This window comes from Rhinoraja longicauda, chromosome 21 (genome assembly GCF_053455715.1).
Source record: "Rhinoraja longicauda isolate Sanriku21f chromosome 21, sRhiLon1.1, whole genome shotgun sequence".
Classification (NCBI taxonomy): Eukaryota; Metazoa; Chordata; class Chondrichthyes; order Rajiformes; family Arhynchobatidae; genus Rhinoraja; species Rhinoraja longicauda.
This window is the reverse complement of record NC_135973.1, coordinates 24,086,098-24,106,208: the sequence shown is the minus strand read 5'-3', so window position 1 is coordinate 24,106,208 and position 20,111 is coordinate 24,086,098. Positions and strand designations below refer to the sequence as shown.

At 42.2% G+C, this 20,111-nt stretch overlaps 1 protein-coding gene across 9 annotated transcripts in view; it reads left to right on the top strand.

Moving 5' to 3' along the window:
- The window catches only part of caskin1 (CASK interacting protein 1), a 383,904-nt gene that overhangs the window by 353,849 nt on the left and 9,944 nt on the right, over positions 1-20,111 (top strand). For 8 of the 9 annotated variants that reach the window (XM_078418132.1, XM_078418134.1, XM_078418130.1 and 5 more), the window contains 2 exons: positions 7,456-7,594; positions 14,309-16,285. In XM_078418132.1, the coding sequence (XP_078274258.1) occupies positions 7,456-7,594; positions 14,309-16,285 (2,116 nt within the window). The remainder of the gene's footprint in view (positions 1-7,455; positions 7,595-14,308; positions 16,286-20,111) is intronic. The other variant, XM_078418127.1, reaches the window with a different exon arrangement.

Sequence of the window (20,111 nt, the reverse complement as noted above, 5' to 3'; positions counted from 1 at the left end):
TCGCATATTGACTAACACCAAATTGTAGATGGAAAAGCTCATTAATGCACTCCAACAGCCATGTGATTTCAATCCCCATATTATTTTTTTTAAATACCGTTTGATAGGCAGGAATTCCATTCTGAAGATTGAAAGAGGAGTAAGAACAAAGAAGATAAATGAGAGAGTCTTGCTACAGTTATGCAGCACTTTGGTAAAATCATACCGGGTGCATTGCATATAGCTTCGGTCTTCATGTCAAAAGAATTATGGACTTACCTTGGAGATAGAGCAGATTGATTACTGGGATGACAAAATGTCCTGTGAGTAAACTTAGGTTTTACTCACTAAAGTTTGGAAGAATAAGATCTCATATATGAGATTTTGAAAGGAGTTGATAATGTAGTTGTTGAATAGCTGTTTCCACACAATAGCATCTAGAACTAGGAGCAAAGAAGGTTGAGGCATTTTAGACTGAGCTAAACAGAAATTAATTTTCTAACCAGGTTGTAAATCTTTGGGATTCCCTATCCATTAAGGCTGTGGGGGGTCAGTCATTGGGCATATTCAAGGCTGAGGTCAAAAGATTTATGGATACTAGGTAATAGAGGATCCCAAAGATTTAAATCCCATTTAGCAAATAAATTTTTGCACAGTTCAATCCAAAATGGCTGATCCCCTTATTTTGAGACTTTCTCCCTAGTTCTAGATGCAATTGAGGGTGGAATCAGCTTTCAAGGCGGAGGTTAGCAGATTTTAGAATGCTAGGGATTCACTTATTATCTCTTGATGTAAGGCAGGAAAGTGACTTCAAGTGGAAAATCAGCCACGAAATAAAAATCATTCTCCAGGGGTCCTTTGGCCTTTTCTCATTCTTTTTCTTCTGTTCTTACAAACTATGTCCACAGCATCGCAATCATTATCTGCAATTCAGATCGACTCGCCTTATAAAGCCAATTAGCTTGCATCTAACATACTTTTACATTCCAAAATATTTTAGCCATATTTCTATGGGAATACATATTTGAAATTCTTCAATATAAAGTGAAATAGGGCAGCTGAGAAATTATAGAAACAGCCAAATATAGGCACTACCCATTGTACAAGTAGGTCAGACTCGAAAATGCTAAATTTGCTAAAATGTGTGGTGTGATACTTATAATTTATTCCTGCACTCTTCACATCCACTCAAAGTTATTGAAAGTTCATGGTTGAACGCACCCAGTGAGAGCTACCCAGCAATTAAGATATTGGTGAACAACCGAATAAACAGGGAGGTCTGAGAAATAAACAAAGCACATAGGCACAGGGGAAGAGGGGAAGTGAGTTCAACATCAGGTACAAGTGGAGAGGAAAATGTAGAAGGGGAGAGTATGTGTTAACTGAAAGGAACAAAAGTTACGGGGAAAAAAATGTTAAATTTAGATAGTGATTTTATTAACATCTCCAAAACATATCACCCGTAGGAATGCAATGCTATGTTTTTTTAAATGTTCATTTTCTGGACAAGCAAGGTTGATAGACAGTTATTAGTCATTCTCAAATCCGTAAAAAAAGGTGCTTACTTTGTTCATTACTGACAGATGTAACTTTCTGTGGTGAATTTAATGAACAGCAAATAAGCAATTACAGCAACTTCATGAAAAAATACTGGGAGTTAAGGGAATAATGGTATCTTCACCAAGATAATGATGAAGTGGTGCAGATCCTCCAGCAGCATGTGGCAATTCACAGTTCATGGGGTCAGTTATGCTCACTAGTTGTTGTTGATCTGCACATTAATATCGGAACAAATTGTTCATATAATATTGATTTTCAGTAAGTTCTGGCTTGATACATCATACAAGCGGGTCATAGTAGACCAAACTATGAAATAGTGTGACTAAAGGGGAAAGAAATCTATCCTAAAGCATCATCAGCAGATTAGAAATGAAATAAGCAGCACTGAATTTTTTTCATTCAGGCTGAATGCTGTTTAAATGATAGGACATCCATGATGTTGCTAGAACATGACTTTATTGAAAAAGTTTGCACATCATCACAGTTTGAAGCTTCCATTTCAGCTTGAAATGACAATAACTCCATATGATTGGCATATTTTAGTATTTAGAGTTATTGGTGAGACCATCAACTGATCCCCAATTTTAGCCGTTGCTATCTGGACACCTTGTAGTACAATATTCTTCCCATTTTAAGCCCCAGTTTCACTCTATCTCCTCTTTCTCATCCTCTTTTAGCCCAAGTGGCATCCCTTTGGAGGAGAGGACAGAGGACATCACTACTGATCTTCCAACAATCCTTCAACTCTATGGCCAATATATTCATCTAGTCATTCTGTTGCTGCCAGAGTTACCCAATTAGAGAGGCAACAGGGTGCAAGAGGCTGATTAACTAGTTCTTCCTAAATGTGCACGTTTCACTTTATACTTTTGGTTATTCGAAATATGGCAGCATCTCGGGCTGAATCTGATTTATATTGCAGCATGGCCTCTGATATAAACTGCACTGTTTATCAACCAATAGTTAATAAAATATTGCATCGCCGATGTATTTATTTAAAATACTGTACATATTTATGAATGACTGCTAAAGATGACATAATTGAGAAAGTTTACCATGCCTAGAGATCTGTATGAAAAGTGCTTTATGGAAACTAAAATGCATTTGAAGTAACAGTCCAACTCTGTTGCGAGTCATCTTGCAGCCTATATCCTCTGGAAGTTTCAAAAAAAGCACGAGTCACTGTTGGACAATCAGTGTGCATCATTTTTCATTTCCTTTAAAATAGTGGTTGGGTAAATTAATCGTCCAAAACAATTGACTTTCTGTTGACTTTGCAAAGGGACCTACAGTGTTTATAATCTAACATGTTTGCATTGAGACCTATGATTTAAGTCGTTTTTTTCCCCCCACACAATAGATCAAAACAGAGTCATCCTGTTTGTGGTAAGGTATCTTACTAAGCAGAAACTAATGATGTGAATTTCACACCCATCTACCACTGAAAAAAAGTGCTTTGGTTATGGCTAATACTATAGTGTTAGTTGGATCCCAGTTTAATAGTCATGATACATTTGGGCCGTTTTAAACCAATAGCATGTAATGATCACCCAGAGAATGAAAGAGGGAGATTCTACAGCCTATTGCTACCCCAAAATGTTATATACAATTAGTAAGTATCACAGTTTAAATCAAGGTAGTGGACTTCAATTGATCCCAGCTTTTATTAAGGCCTGATTTTTTTTTAAAGAGGCTAAAAGTTTCAAATGCAATCTGAAAGAAATATAAACAAATTCATTAACTATTCCTGCATGCACCTGAGAGATTTCATACTGTGGCATGTGTGTTAAATGTGCTTTCTTTGTATTTGTGAAAATTGTAAATTGTGTTTATTTTGCATTGCATGGAGAGCAAAATATATAACATTATGAGGAAATAAACATGTATAAATAAACATTTTTTCACAACTTGAACTGCAGTATCTTGCATACATCACCAGATCTGAAATGTTTGGTTTAATATTTAATTAACATATTCCTAATACATTTTAGTATTACATGATAGAGGTAGGAAATTCCATCATGATACCATTTATAATGTAAATAATGTAAATGATAATGTAAGATTGCTAACTAATTGTTGATATGAAAGCTACATCCTAGTATAATTTTGCAATAATTTGATTGTCTGACTGGATCTTTAGCTCTTCAGTTCTGCACATCCAATATTATCATTTGAATCTCTTGTTATTGCATCAACTTATTGATAGGTACACTATATTAGAAATCATTTTCACACAGTTGTCACTTTAACATCCTATATTCCTAGCATCAGCAGAAAGGCTGATAAGAGTTGCTATAAATAAATAAGATAGTGTCTGCAAATGCATGTCTCTGTGCGTACCATATTGCTGACAGTATAGTTTCTCTTCTTAATTCAATGTTAGTTGGCTTGCAAAAACAAATTAAATGGTTTTTTTTTTTTTTAAATCTGCATGACTCAACTGTGTTCACTTTGTTCTGGAAATACAGTAATATTACTTCCTGAGATGTGTTTTTATGTTTGATATATGTGCTTACCCTTGAAGTGATGATCTTACAGTTTATGCAACATGACAAACCATACCAAGGCATTTCACAGGAGCGTTATCATGTAAATTTTAACACTGACTCATGAAAAGAGATAACAGGCCAAATGTTGTGCCATGGAGGTAGGTAATCAGTAGCATCTTATAAAAGGAGAGCTGGAGAAACAGAGGGGTTTAGGGAGGGAACTCCAGACTTTCCTGTCTTGATAGCGGAAAGCGTGACTGCAAGTTGTTAAACAATTAAAATCAGAAATGTGTAAGAGGCTAAAATGGGAAAGGAGTAGTGATTTAGGAAGGGCTAAAGGATGTTAGGGACCGGTAGGACCGATGGGATGGAAAGATTTGACAGCAAGGATGAGAATTTTAAAATGATGGTATTGCACTGGGGCAATGTAAGCCAATGAGCACAGAAATGGTGAGTGGACTGCACTTGCAATTTGGGACTTAATGGTGGAACTTAGTCATTCATTTACAAAGCATAAACAAAATACTTAAATTCACATTTAAATGTGAAATACTCCCTTTATACAGTTTGTAAAATGGAATAATTGCACATTGGCTTTTGTCGCCAGGGTCTTGATTTATTGGCCATAGTTATGAAAAGGACTCTATTAATAAAAAAAGGAAAACTTGTATTCTTACAATTTATTTGTTGACTAGGATATCCATACTTCTGTACTGAAGTGCGGTATTCTTTAAGGATAACCATTGTTTTAATTGAACATTAAAAAATATATTTCTGTACAGAAAGCTCCTACCAACAGCAATATGACAATGATGAGATGATTATTTACCACTACCTTAATTAGTAATTTAAATTAATTACCACTAACGTAAAGAACATTTGTTTCACCAGATAAAACTGAGGCATCAGTTTTATCTGGTAAAGTGAATGTTCTTTGAGGCGGCATGGTGGCGCAGCAGTAGTTGCTGTCTTACAACGCCAGATACCCAGGTTTCATCCTGACGATGGGTGCTGTTTGTACGGAGTTTGTACGTTCTCCCCTTGACCGTGTGGGTTTTCCTCGAGTGCTCTGGTTTCCACCCACACTCCAAAGACGTACAGGTTTGTAGGTTGATTGGCTTCGGTACAGATTGTAAATTGTCCCTTGTGTGTAGGGTCGTGTTAGTGTACAGGGTCATCGCTGGTTGGCGCGGACTCTGTGGGCTGAAGGGCCTGTTTCCGCATTATATTTCTAAACTAAACTAAACGAGACTAAACTAAACATTTGGAGATTCATCCCAAGGATGGCCTCTCTAACAGTGCAGCACCACACCAACACTATCTTGTGAATTTTAGCAAGGATATTTATTTTGTGAAATTGTACTCGTGTCCCTGGATGAGAGGCTTGAACCCACAATGCTATGATTTAGGTAATACCTTCTGGTAGCAGAAAATCCTGGAGTTTAAAAATTATGTACCCTGATACAACATTTGAGTTATGTCAGATTGAGATTTAGCATAGCAGATTTTCCACACAGTCCATGGAGGCTTTTCATTTTTCTCCCACATACAGAAATTTACAATCTAAACAGCAGGAAATTTACATCAAAGGCAAGTATTTGTACTCTGTAACCAATTCTGGTGTGAAACTTCAGGGCTAAACAGAGTTAAGTAGCCTCATTTGCACCCTATGTCCCTGTGGATATAGGCACAGATTGCAGGCCTGAATTGACATTCAGATTTACCTGCCCACGGCTACACGTGAATTTGATGCATCATGGCTTTGTTCATCTGAAACCGTTTGAGGGACAGATCACAACTATTCTTCAAAAGCAAAGACATTTAGTGAGCCAATAAAAAAGCAATTCCTAAGAAGAAAGAAATTCTGAATTTATGAAAACATGCTGAGAAAAGAGGCTGGGTATTGGTTGCAATTTCCCTCAAACCAAATTCAATGCTGTAAACTTTATATGAATACTTGTCAAAATTACACAATGGCTCTGGAACAAGTGAATCAATAGATTCTTTGTCTAATTATTTTGCAGACCTGCCTATCACAATTTCCTTGATGCTTTTTAGGCCAATATGGGAGGACAGAAAGCCTCTTCTGTTATCTTGCCTTCAATTAGGTTCTCTGTGTCTTTTCATTTTTCATGTAGCTCTCCTTTGACTGAAAAATGAATTCTAAAGAGCATATCTCACTCCACCCTCTCTTTTGTACAGTTCTGTGATTAATGTACTGCTTTGAAAGACATGGCTCTGAGTTGCTACATACTGTAGTTCCAACAAAAGTTTCATAATACCACAGATCTTTGAAAAGAGCATCTGGAAGTTGTCAACCCCTGCTTCCAGGATTGCACTTCTTATTCAGTTCTTTCTCCAGATAACCTGGTTTTACTAACAACACGGAGAAGTAAATCTTAGACTTTGAAAGTGTGTTTTATGGAAGTATCATGTGTTTTCATGGTGAGTGATTAAAATAGTATGGCAATCTGTGTTTTATGCTCTGGATATTGATCTTTGCTTCTTTCTCGTTCACAACCTTTCAGGCTTGTTGTGGAACCCACAATTTGCTAGGGACTTATAAATATGAAATGATTGGCACAAGCATTATGTATGAAATTATGTTGCAGTAAAATAATTAGTTTATTTAATAACTACCTTTGATGCATTTACAATGTGAAGTAGTTTGCTTGTTGAAACTCAGTCTGACTGTAATTGTCAGAACTTCCATGTTAAAAATGACGTGCAATGCTCTCAGTGAGATTTTACTCTTTCTCCGGTGTTTGATTGTAGGAAGCAGTAATTGCAGCAAACTGCAGCAAGCAGTTACTGCACTGGTTCATTGAAGTTTTATTCCTGTGATTAAGCTTATCGATTTTAACGGAAACATGGGTAGGAAGGAACTGCAGGTGCTGGTTTAAACCGAAGATAGACACAAAATGCTGGAGTAACTCAGCGGGACAGGCATTATCTCTGGAGAGAAGCAATGGGTGATGTTTCGGGTCGAGACCCTTCTTCAGAATGAAGAAGAATCTCGACCCAAAACATCACCCATTGCTTCTCACCAGAGATGCTGCCTGATCCGCTGAGTTACTCCAGAATTTTGTGCCTATTAACGGAAACATGAACAGTAACCGACCCAGCACAATTTTAAATTCACTTTTAGTGAAAATTTCCCAAATCAGAAATCTTAGGGATTGAGGATATGATGTTTTATCCTCAAACATAATCCTAGTTATCCTTGGGGATAACTTCAAATGTGCATGTGACATTTGAAGTGGTCACATTACATAGAAAGCCCAACAAGATGCAATCCTAATGCATTTTGATCCTAAAATTGAATGTCAATTGACCATTTGTACCTTTAGATGAATTGTTTTGTAATTAAATCATCTTATTTTGGTGCAAAGTCTCTCAATGCTTTTCTGTTTCTTTTCTTAAGAATGATCTGATGGAATGGCTCTCAATCATTGGCCTTGCTCAATATTACAAGACACTTGTGGAGAATGGTTATGAAAACATTGAGTTTATCACTGATATCACCTGGGAGGACCTTCAGGAAATTGGCATTACAAAGCTGGGTGAGTGGTGACCATTCTACACTTGCCTTTCTATTTGTGGATGTTGTTTTTGGAAGTTTGTGTTTGGGGCTCATGTGTGAGCAGAAAATGGTTTATAACATCAAAGAATCTATGGTAAAGGAATCACAGTTATACTTGCCTGGCGTTCATCAGTGCAGAGTACATTTGCTCAATGGTCTCTTAACTTTTGACAATGGCTGTTAGCGCAAGTTCAGACTTGTACACGAGTCTTGTGGGAAGCTTCTGTATATACAATGGCTGTTCACAACCCTATCTCGAACTTTCTACAAAACATTATTAAAACCCAGTGACAGAGTATAGAAGTTGGGAGGTCATACTGCAGTTATATAAGATGCTGGTGAGACCACATTTAGAGTATTGTGTTCAGTTTTGGTCGCCATGTTATAGGAAAGGTTTGTCAAGCTGTAAAGGGTGCAGAGACGATTTACAAGGATGTTGCCAGGACTTCAGAGTCTGAGCTATCGGGAGATGTTGAGCAGGCTAAGACTTTATTCCTTGGAGCACAGGAGAATGAGGGGTGATCTAATAGAGGTGTACAAAATCATGAGGGGAATAGATCAGGTAAATGCAGTCTTTTGCCCAGAGTAGGGGAATCAAGAACCAGAGGACATAGGTTTCAGGTGAGAGGGGAAAGATTTAATAGGAACCTGAGGAGTAACCTTTTTACACAGAGTGGCAGGTGTGTGGAACGAGTTGTCAGAGGAGGTTGCTGAGGCAGGTACTATCCCAATGTTTAAGAAGCATAACAGGTACATGGATAGGATAGGTTTAAAGGGTTGTGGGCCAAATGTAGGCAGGTAGGACTAATGTACATGGGGCATGATGGTCAGCGTGGGCAAGTTGGGCTGAAGGGCCTGTTTCTGTACTGTATGACTTTAAGACACAATCCTCAAAGGGGCAAGTCTTATCGTACAAGCGTTGTTGATAATCATCAATGCAGTGTCACAATCCACTGAAATATGCCCTTCAGCTGCCAGTCATTACGTACCTACAAATACGAATCCAATTTTCCAGTAACAATCCATAATCTGCTTATCCCCATTCATTTTAAATGCTCCTCTTCATATTACTTAAATCTTAGGAGAGAACCAGTATCAGCCAATGCCTCAGGAATAACATGCCTGACTTCAACCACATTCTGGGTGAGAAGATTCTTAAGTCCCCTCTAAATCTCTGACTCCTTATTCTAAACCTATTTCCTCTGGTTATAAATATTTCTGCTAAGGAGAAAAGATTCTCACTACCTGTCTATTCTATGCTCATAATTTTGTATACCTCATTTGGGTCTCTCCTCAGCCTTCTCCACTCCAAGGAAAACAAATACCACATATCCAGACTGTCGTTATAGCTGCAACACTTTATCACAGGAGACAGCCTGGTGAACCTCCTATGCACTCACGTCCATGCAATCACATTTTTTCCTTAGTGTAGCAACACGTAATACAAAATCTTTCAAATGTTCCCTCATCGGATTTCTTTTGGTGGATCCAGGACCTTTTTCCAAATACTCACACGTTTAATAACATAGTTTAGTTTAGTTCATTGTCACATGTACCGAGGTACAGTGAAAAGCTTTTATTGCATGCTAACCAGTCAGCGGAAAGACTATACATGATATCGAGTCATCCAGTGTAGATACATGATAAAGGGTCCAGTAAAGTTAAATTATAGGTCGAGGGTCTCCAACGAGATAGTAGCTCAGGACTGCTCGCTAGTTGTTGATAGGATGGTTCTATTGCCTGACAACAGCTGGGAAGAAACTGTCCCTGAATCTGGAGGTATGCATTTTTCACACTTCTGTACCTCTTGCCTGATGGGAGTGACCGGAGTGAGACTCACCCTTGATTCTGCTGCTGGCCTTGCTGAGGCAGCTCATAGTGTAAATGAAGTCAATGGAAGGGAGATTGGTTTGTGTGATAGTCTGGGCTGTGTCCACAATTCTCTGCAATTTTTTGCAGTCTTGGATAGAGCTGTTCCCAAACATGCTGTGATGCATCCTGATAAAATGTTTTCTATGGCGTATCTGTAGAAGTTGGTGAGAGTTGTTGTGGACTTTTGAAGAAGGGACACTTTGATGTAATTTTCCATTGTCCCGGTGAATCTGCAGCTGAAGAACCACATACCACGTTTGGTCTCCATACTTACGGGATAAACTTGCATTGAGGCAAATCCAGCAAGATTCATTGATATGAAGAGGTCAGGCATCACACTTAGAGAGACAAGCGAATGCAAATTTAGACATGTTATTAAGTGGCGGAGTAGGCTGAAACAGCTGATTGGTCTACTCCTATTTTGTAAGTGCATACTTCCATAATTTAACTTTTATAAAATAATCTTATAGTGTGTCATTCTCAAGGTCAGCATTGAATGCCTGTACATATTCTTGTGCTCATTTTTGGGGTGGGGCTTGAACTTGCTGACTCAGAGGTGAACATGCTACTCAATATACATTGAGTCAGGAACATACAAAAATAAGTGTAGGAAGGAATTGCAGATGTTGATTCTTATTCTCCAGAGATGCTGCCTGACCCCGCTGAGTTACTCCATCGTTTTGTGTCTATCGTCTACATACAAAAATAGGGCTACTTTGTAACGCAGAGATGTTTAAAACAAAAATGTTGATAAACCACTAATGAAGATGTATCATTTGCCAGGGGGCAGTCTCAGCTTATCAGTGCACAACTTATCAGCTTTTCAGTGAAGCTCAATGAAGAAAGAAAACATACAAAGAGTAAAATTGGCACCAGATATGTATTTGCTCACAAATAAGAGGCTTCTTATTGAAAAGTCTAAGGAATGTGAAGTGTTGTATTGCCCTGTACTGAATGGCACAAATAAAACCCTTTCAATATTTTAGAGAATATTTTTGACCTGCCTTTACAGCTCATGGACTTTAGAAATAACAGGACTGAAGATAGCCTTTCATTACATTTTGCCAGTGCAGATTTCTCAACCATTGGTGTACAGAACACAAATACCTATATTTTTATTACTCCCAAAGGTATTTACAAAAGAATGATTTAATCTGTTCAGTACTTTTACAGGGCATCACTATTTTTTTTGTTTCAAATGTAGTCACTTGTAATGTGAACACTACAGCCAATCTGTGCACATTAAGTTCCTACAAGAACCAACATAATCATGTTTTATTAATGTTGAACGAGATATAAATATTAAGTAGGCTAACTGGATAAATTACCCAGCTCTTTTCTCACGGCACCTTTTGTGTACAATGTGAGGTCTCACTTTACATCTCATTCAAACATCTGCATCTTTGACAGAACAGAATTCCTTTAGAATTGCACAAGAGTGTCAAGCCAGATTTCTGTGCTCAAGTCTTAGGTTAAGGTCTTGAACCAATAACCTTGGTACCTCCAATTGAATGGCAACTGGCATGAAGTTGCCATGAAATTATAATCACTGCAAAATAACTAAGCTAGTAGCCATTTTTTTCTTTACATGACTGCTGGATGTTTGTGGCTGTAATGGTTGAAGGCAAACCAATTTATTCAACTAGTTTTGTAGGATGACGACAGAAGACGGGGTTCCTTTTGAGTGTAAAACCAATTGTAGATTGTCAACATTTAATTTTTTTATTGATCATGATTCCCATTGAAATAAAATATGCTGTGTACTCATTATTGTTTATTTTCCACTACCCCATAATGTCAAAATTAGCCATTTGCAGTTTTCAATTCTAATTGAAAGCCTGTAGGTGCAATTCTGCAATGCCAGACATGCATTGTACTTGATTGGCCTTTGATGATCTTAGTTAATGGCAGCCTTTATTTTCAGTGTTTCAATATTCTCTCACTGAATGATCTATTGTGATCTTCTCAAATTGTCTCTTGCCTATCTGTTTAAGGTTATTTTTCTTGGGCTGTGCCTTTTTCCCCACTAACCTCTTGCTTCCATTCTGCCTGGAGAATGCACACGAGAACAAAAATAAAGAAAGCATTGAATACCTCCACCATGCCCCATGAATTCTCTCGTCCATCAGATCCGTTGATTCTCAGATTCTTTGTCCTCCATTGCAGGATTGTAATGTGCTCCCGATCATGCTTTATATTTCTGGCAACTTTACGCTATTCCTTTGATTTAATACTGTCATTAATTGGTCGAGTCAGCCTCGAGCAGGCTACAATTCTTGCTTGTTTCTTTGCCTTGAAGGACTTTTCTTGCAACTCATATATTTCTTAAAAATTAACCATTCCCAGTCACCATCGTACTTTTAAAATACAATCTTACAATCAGCTATGGTTCTCACCCCATCAATGCATTTTTATTTGTTTAGATTCTAAATTGTTCTATTTAATCATGATCTGATTTGTAAAATAGGCAGTGTAATGTTTAAGTTAAAAGTTTCAGAAATTCCTTTTTTTTTTTAAAAGCATCGAACCATGTTTTCATCTCATCAGCCCCCATTTGAACAAATGGTTGCCAAGCTAGCTAACTTTCAATTGAGACATAATAGGCATATGGGAATGGATAGCCTCCGATAACTTATCAGTTTTAAACAGAAAGCTTAAGATTTTTTATCTACTCTCATTTTAACTACTGAATGAATAGCTGTGCATAGGCACCCATTAAATGGGCTGCTATGTCCTGAATGGCATTGAATTTCCTGTGTGTTGGATTCATCCAGGCAAGTGGAAATAATTCTAGCACTCTCCTGATGAAAGTCTTGTAGATGGCAGAGGGGCTTTGGGGAACTCAAGAGGCGAATTACTGCAAGATTCCTAACCTCCTAGCACGGTGATGCAGCTTTTGTTCAAAAACCGAATTCAGTGGAGATGTGCATAGTGAGGCAGCATAGTGGCACAGTGAGAGTTGCTGCCTTACAGCGTCAGTGACCTGGGTTTGATCCCGACTACGGGTGCTGTCTGTACGGAGCTTGTACATTCTCCCTGTGAACACATGGGTTTCCTCCCACTCCAAAGACATACACATTTGTAGGTTAAATTGCTTCGGCAAAAAACGTAAATTGTCCCTATTTGCAGGATTGTGCTGGTGTATGGGGAAATTGCTGGTTGGCGCATATTCGATGGGCCAAAGGGCCTGATTCTGCACTGCATCACTAAACTAAACAGGCTCTGGAAGCAACATTATGTATATTATTACTCCAGTTCAGTTTCTGGTCAGTGGTAATCCCCAGCATATCGATTGTGTGATATTTAGTGATAGTAATACCATTGATAGTTGATTTTCTTGTGAATATAGCCATTGCCATGAGACACAAATGTTACTTGCCCAAGTCTTGATATATTGGCCTCATCTACATTCAGTTGTAACTGCTTCATTATCTGGGGAATCATGAATGATGCTGAACCATGTGCAATCATCAGCCAACATCCCTACTTGACCTTACCATTGAAACAGATGAAGATGGTTGCACCCAAGACACAACTCTGCCAAACTCCTAGAAATGTCCACAGCTGAGATAATTGAACCCAACCACCACAATCATCTTGAGTTTGAGTTTAGTTAATTGTCATGTATACCTAGACAGTGAAAGGCTTGCTAACAAGTCAGCGGAAAGACAATACATGATTACAATCGAACCATCCACCATGTACAGATACATGATAAAGGGAATAACGTTAGTGCAAGATAAAGTCCAGTGAAGGCCGATCAAAGATAGTCAGAGGGTCTCCAATGAGGTAGATAGTTGCTCAGGACTGCACTCTAGTTGTTTGTCTCCCATTTCTGATGGACTCGTTTAGCAAGGTGTCTTTCATGCCATACCTGATCAAATGCTGCCCTAATGACAAGGGCAGTTACTCTCAACTCACCTCCAGCTTAGTTTTTTTTGCAAATATTTGTACCATGGCATGAGTGAGATGCGTAGAACCTAAACCAAGGGCTTTTAAAGCAAATTGGTGGAAAGCCAGTGCATTATTGACAATTCCTTCCACCCCTTCACTGGTGATTGAGTGCAGATTAACATGGTAACAATTGGCCAGGTTGAATTTGTCTTGCTTCTTGTGGACAGTTCAAAATTGCATGTTATATTTTTGTGAAATGAGTGTCACCTGCCTATGGGGACAGATGCTTTCATTGGAAACTGTGGAAAAGCATTTTATATGCTTTCAGATTAACATTTAGAAATTACACCTTCCCCTACTTAGTTTAACACCAAACTTGCAATTTGTAGAACCTTCAACTTCTTCCCAAACCACTTACACTATATGTGCACCACTTTGGAAATGTGAATGGCTGTAACAGAGGAAATGCGGGAGCTAAATTGCTTATCGCAACAATACAAGGGCCAGACATTACATTTCAGTTATCTTAATCAAGTGATAATATTGTCCAATACCCCAGAAATAATTAGAGTGTTTTGTTTTGAAGCTCGTATGGACACAAATGACCTGGCTGTCAGAGAAAACGAGGATTGTGAAAGAATTAGAACCCAGGTCAAAGGATTTGAGCTGAAACATTGGCTGTTGTTGCTCAGGTGCTACAAGGCAACTGAATGTGTCCACATGTTCACCTGCAGTTTATTAATAGCGTGAAAGTGCTTTTGAAAGAGTAACCTGTTCTCTATTGAAGTACTAACCTTAATATTTTTTCAAAGTTTCAGCAGAGGAACTTGAACCTACTACCTTCTGACATGGGTCACCATCCTATGTGGTGCTTTGTTGTGTTGTTAAAACTGCTGGAAGATGCTTTATTTTTGTTTTGTCCCATTAGGTCACCAGAAAAAGTTTATGCTCGCCGTGAAGAAGCTGGCCGAAATCCAACGTGCTTCCAGGTATGACTCGGGCACCCTGAAGAAGAAAGCCCCGCAGTCCTTAGAGATTGTTGCCATCGAGTCTCCTCAGGGCGAGAATGCCGAATGCCAATCTCCCAAAATGTCCACCTTCGAAGACAGCGAACTGAGCAACGAGCTGCAAGTAGCCATGACCAGCACCGGGGAAGCCAAGGACCAGAGGCAAGCGAATAACCATGCGGCACCGGCTCCGGAAAGCACGGCGTACCACCAGCCAGGATGCGGCCAGGAAAGCAACAGCAGCAGTGGTGGTAAGGCCAAGGCCAACGGTACTGTACCAGGTACGTCAGGAGCAGGGAACCGCCTGCAGGCAGCGGCACTGTCCAAGAGCCAGGAGAACCTGGTGGCTCCCAACCACCGATCCGGCTTCACCGAACACTTTGGCCACACCAAGCGGGCACACCGCCAAGGGGTACAGAGGGCCAGCGTGCCCCCAGCACCTGGGAAACAGCGGGCACCATTGTCCCATGGGCACCACCAAGCCATGGTGGCAATGTCCAGCTTCACCCCTCCACATACCCCGACCAAGCCAGGGACATGCTCGTCTCAGACCCTCAACGTGCCCCAGGCCACGGCCAAGGTGAAGCCCATCCCTCAGCTGCTGCAGGCCGAGAGGCCCATGTCACCCCGTTCGCCCACACACCGGGGCTTTGCCTACGTGATCCCGCAGCCGGCAGAGGCCGAATCCACGGCCACAACCACAGCGATGCCGGTGGTGCCGGTCCTCCGCCTGCCACCTCCCTCCACCCCTCAAGATGGGGGTCACCACGACCCGGGCCGGCCCAAGAAGCGGGCCCACAGCCTGAGCCGCTACGCCCTGTCGGACAGCGAGCAGGAGAAGGACGAGTTGGCCTTGCCGGACGCCGGGCCGTACGCCACCATCCAGCGGCGAGTGGCCAGGAGTCACTCGGCCCGGGCGCCGCCGCCCACCGACTCCAGCGTCAACCGCAGCCAGTCGTTCGCGCTGAGGCCCAGGAAGAAAGGGCCGCCGCCGCCTCCCCCTAAACGCTCCAGCTCCGCCATCTCGACCACTAACCTGGCCAACGACCTGTCCCGGCCCGAGGAGATGGCGGCTATGCCGGTGGAGATGGGCAGCGCGGGCAGCGTCCGCTCCATCGCCGCCATGTTGGAGCTGTCGTCCATCGGCGGCGGAGCGCGGGCTCTGTCCTTGCGCCGCTCCTTCAGGGCGCAGAGGTTTCTAGAAGGTGACGTCAGCGGGCCGCAGGTGGCGGTGGCGACGCCGTTAACGGCGGCAATCTCCGGGAGGCGCGCGGCCCGCGACGCCATCGGCCTGGACGGCGAAGTCATCAACCGCCGGCGGACCATCAGCGGCCCGGTCACCGGGCTGATCGCCGCCGCCTCTTCGCGCAGGGACCCGGCCACCAACCTGCCCTTCGCCGAGGATGGCACCCTGACCATCAAGCAGCGCCCGCGGCAAGCCGGCGCCGACATGAGGCAGTACGGCCCGGGCCTAACGCCGTTAGAGCTGAGGAGAAGCAGGGTCAAGCCCGGCCACGGAGGAGACTCGGCCGCCTTTCACCTCATCGAGTCGAGCACGGTGAAGAGACGACCGAAAGCCCGCGGAGCAGAGTCCCCTCCGCCACCTCCCCCTCCCTTCGACACCCAGCTACACAACGGCACGGCGGCCGCCTTCAGGAGGAGGCCCGCCTCCAACATGGCCGAAGGGGAGACCTACCCCAGCTTCCTCACCGTCGGAGCCCTGCCGCGCAGGAACAGCGAGCACGGCGGGCATGCGGCCAACGGAGAGACCCGCAGACCCTTCAAACCCCCCGTCTCCCCCAAACCTTCCATCGGGCAGCCGGCGCCCAAGCGGCTCGGGCCGCCGCCCGCCAGGAAGACTCCTCTACCGGGCCCTGGCCCCGCCAGTCCAGGTACAGGTAACACCATCACAACAGTCAAACGCTCCTTTATTTATTTGTCTTACTGTCTCTTTATATTTCAGCTGCAATGGCAGACTTGCCGCTGTCGTCTCGTCAGAGCTTTTATATCCTCCCCCTCTCCCTGGCCCGCCCATAGCCCAGCAAGGCCAATGAGAACATAAGGAGTTGTCCTTGCTGGAAACAACAGGCAGCCAGATATCAGCACTGCAAGGTCCCACTATCTGGAGGGTGGCCCAGGATTGATTGCTTAATAATGGATGGATTATCAATGATGGATGGATTATTAAAGTCGGACTGCGTGGAGACAGGCCCTTTCGGTCCAACTTGATAACGCTGACCAATATTGCCCCATTTACACTAGTCCCACTTCCAAGTCAAGTCAAGTTTATTTGTCACATACACGATGTGCAGTGAAATGAAAGTGGCAATGCCTGCGGATTGTGCAAAAAAAAAGTTACAATTACAGCATATAAATTAAAATGAATACAGAAAAGAAAATGTAGTCCCTGGAGTTATAATAGTTAACAGTCCTGATGGCCTGTGGGAAGAAACTCCGTTTTCACAGCATGACAGTGGAGGCGTTTGCCTGACCGTAGCAGCTGGAACAGTCCGTTGCTGGGGTGGTAGGGGTCCCTCATAATCTTGCTTGCTCTTGATCTGCACCTCCTGATGTATAGGTCCTGCAGGAGGGCGAGTGTAGTTCCCATGGTGCGTTCTGCCGAACGCACTACTCTCTGCAGGGCCTTCCTGTCCTGGGCAGAGCTGTTCCCAAACCAGACTGTGATGTTACCGGACAGGATGCTCTCTGCAGCCCCAGAGTAGAAGCATTGAAGGATCCTCAGAGAAACTCTGAATTTCCTCAGCTGTCTAAGGTGGTAAAGGCGCTGCTTTGCCTTACCCACCATTGCAGCAATGTGTGTTGTCCATGTCAGATCCTCTTTGATGTGGATTCCCAGGTATTTAAAGCTGCTCACCCTATCCACAGTAGATCCATTTATTTCCTGTGGCGTGTACGTCCTTGGATGTTGAGCCCTTCTAAAGTCCACAATCAGCTCCTTAGTTTTTTTGCCCCTCGCTTGGCCCATATCCTTCTAAAACTGTCCTATCCATATACCTGTCCAATTGTCTCTTAAATGTTACGACAGTACCTGTCTCAACTACCTCCTTTTGCTGCTCATTCCATATATCCACTACCCTTTCTGTAAAAAATGTTACTCCCCAGGTTCCTATTAAAACTTTTCCCCCTCACTTTAAACTCATGTCCTCTGGTTCTCAATACTCCTGCTCTCGGCAAAATACACTTTACATTCACCCGATCTAATCGTCTCATGATTTTATGCATGCTCTATGAGATCACCCCTCATATTCCTGCACTCCCGAGGATTAAAGCTGAACCTCTCCCTATAGCTTAGGCCATTGAGTCCTGGCAACATCCTCATAAATAAGGCCAATGTGCCAAAATATTTCGTGACCACCTTATCTACATGTGACCACACTTTCAGGGAATTATGTACCTGCACATAGATCCCTCTGCTCTACAACACTCTCCAGCGCCCTACCATTTACTGTGTAGGTTCTGCCCTTGTTAGACTTCACCTCACATTTCACTGCATTAAATTCCATCAACCATTTCTCAGCCCACCTGCCCAATCGATCAAGATTCTGCTGCAATTTCTGACGACCATCTTCACTATCTACAATACCACCCAATTTAGTGTCATTAATTGACGGTGGATTGATTGATTGATAATGGATAGATTATTGATCACACACGCGCACACGCGCACACACACACACACACACACACACACACACACACACACACAAAATATGGGTCAGGTCAGATCACCTTGATCTACTTTGACCAAATCCATGACTGTCAGATTGATTGATTGAAAGAAAACAGGATGGAAGCAGGCCCTTCATCCCACTGAGTCCATGCTGACCATTGATCATCTATTCACACTAGTTCAATGTTAGCCCATTTTTGCACCCACTCCCTACACCATAGGGGCAACTGTGCAGAGGCCAATTAACCTACATCTTGGGGACATGGGAAAAAAACAGTGGTCACAGGGAAAATGGGAAGAACATGCAAACTTCACACAGACAGCACCCAAAGTCAGGTTGGAACCTAGGTTTACGGTGCTACAAGGTAGCAGCTCTACCAGATTTGCCACTGCTCCAATTGCATTTCCTTAATGCCTTTTGGAACATAGAGCAGAACAGACCCACAATGTCTGTGCCAAACATTTTCCTTCTGACACATGATAGCAAGATAAACTATTCTCCTCTGCCTGCACATGATCCATAACCATCTGCACTCTGAATCATTCCCTTCACTCTACCAATTGCACTTGAGTTTGGCTTGATTGTATTGTATTATCTGATTTGATTGGAAAGCATAAAAATTAAAGCTATTCACTGTACCTTGGTTGCTGTGAAAATAATAAACCAAAACTCAACCTTACCCATCCATTCCCTGCATATCTATGTGCCTATCTAAAAACCTCTTAAATGCCACTGCCATATTTGCCTCCACCACCACTCCTGGCAGCACATTCCAGGCACCCACCACCCTCTGCGTAAAATAAATTTACCCCACACATTTCCTTTAAACATTGTCCTTTTCACCATAAAACTAGTATTTGGCATTTCCACCCTGGGAAAAAGATTCTGTCTCTGTATCATTTAGTCCTGGATTGTTTGGCCTCATGGTAAGGTGGGGGGGGGGGGGTGAAACCAAAATGATCAGGCCTTTTGCCCCAACTTGCCCATGCTGACCAACATGCCCCATCTATGCATTTGGCCCCTATCCCTCCAAACCCATCCTTTCCAATTGTGTCTGATCAAATCTCAGTCTCACATCTATCAAATCCGGGTACAAAGCCATTGGTTTCTTGAAGTCTTCCAATGCCTGGTTAAAAATTCCTAATCTATATTTTATTCATGTGTAGGAAAGAACTGCAGATGCTGGTTTAAATCGAAGGTAGACACAAAATGCCGGGGTAACTCAACGTCTCTGGAGAGAAGAATTGGGTGATGTTTCGGATCGAGACCCTTCTTCAGACTCTGAAGAAGGGTCTCAACCCGAAATGTCACCCATTCCTTCTCTCCAGAGATGCTGCCTGTCCTGCTGAGTTACTCCAGCATTTTGTGTCTACATTTTATTAATCCTTGATTATAATACAGATTATAATATCAGACTAATTTCCTTCTGCTGGGGAAATTAGTACACATTACCTTGACATTTGGCCACTCACCAGACCAGTGGTTCACTTTGAACACACAGAACTCTGTTCTCACTAAGAGAAGTTGGCCTTGGTTCTTTGCCCACCCCAAATTCACCCTGTACCCCTGGTATGGGCTGGCCTCTGAAGTTGCACTCCCAACCCCCAGGACACAATGGGCCTCCAGTGTAGTGATGTATTTACTGCACAGCAAGTTCTTATTCCCTGATAATGACCAGAAACTGGTCACAAATTCCATTACATGATGCTGTTTATATCAGTTTTACACAGTTGAAAATCAATTTTAACTAAAGTAGAATACAATAACAAACCAGAAATGTAGCTGTGCCTTCCAAGGGTGAGGCACGTGTGGGCATTTTATATTGTTTCAGCATTAGATGGGCATGAAATGATATTCTATTTGAAGGGTTGCCGGGGAAATTAGTCCACATTATTCATGGAGCGATGTAGGCCTGGAACCACCAGGTTGATAGTGCGCAATTTAGTGTCAGCCCGCACTGAGGTAAATTGCATTACTTGCCTTTTATCCTCTGGGCTCCCTCTTACTGAATCACACATGTTTATTTGATCAT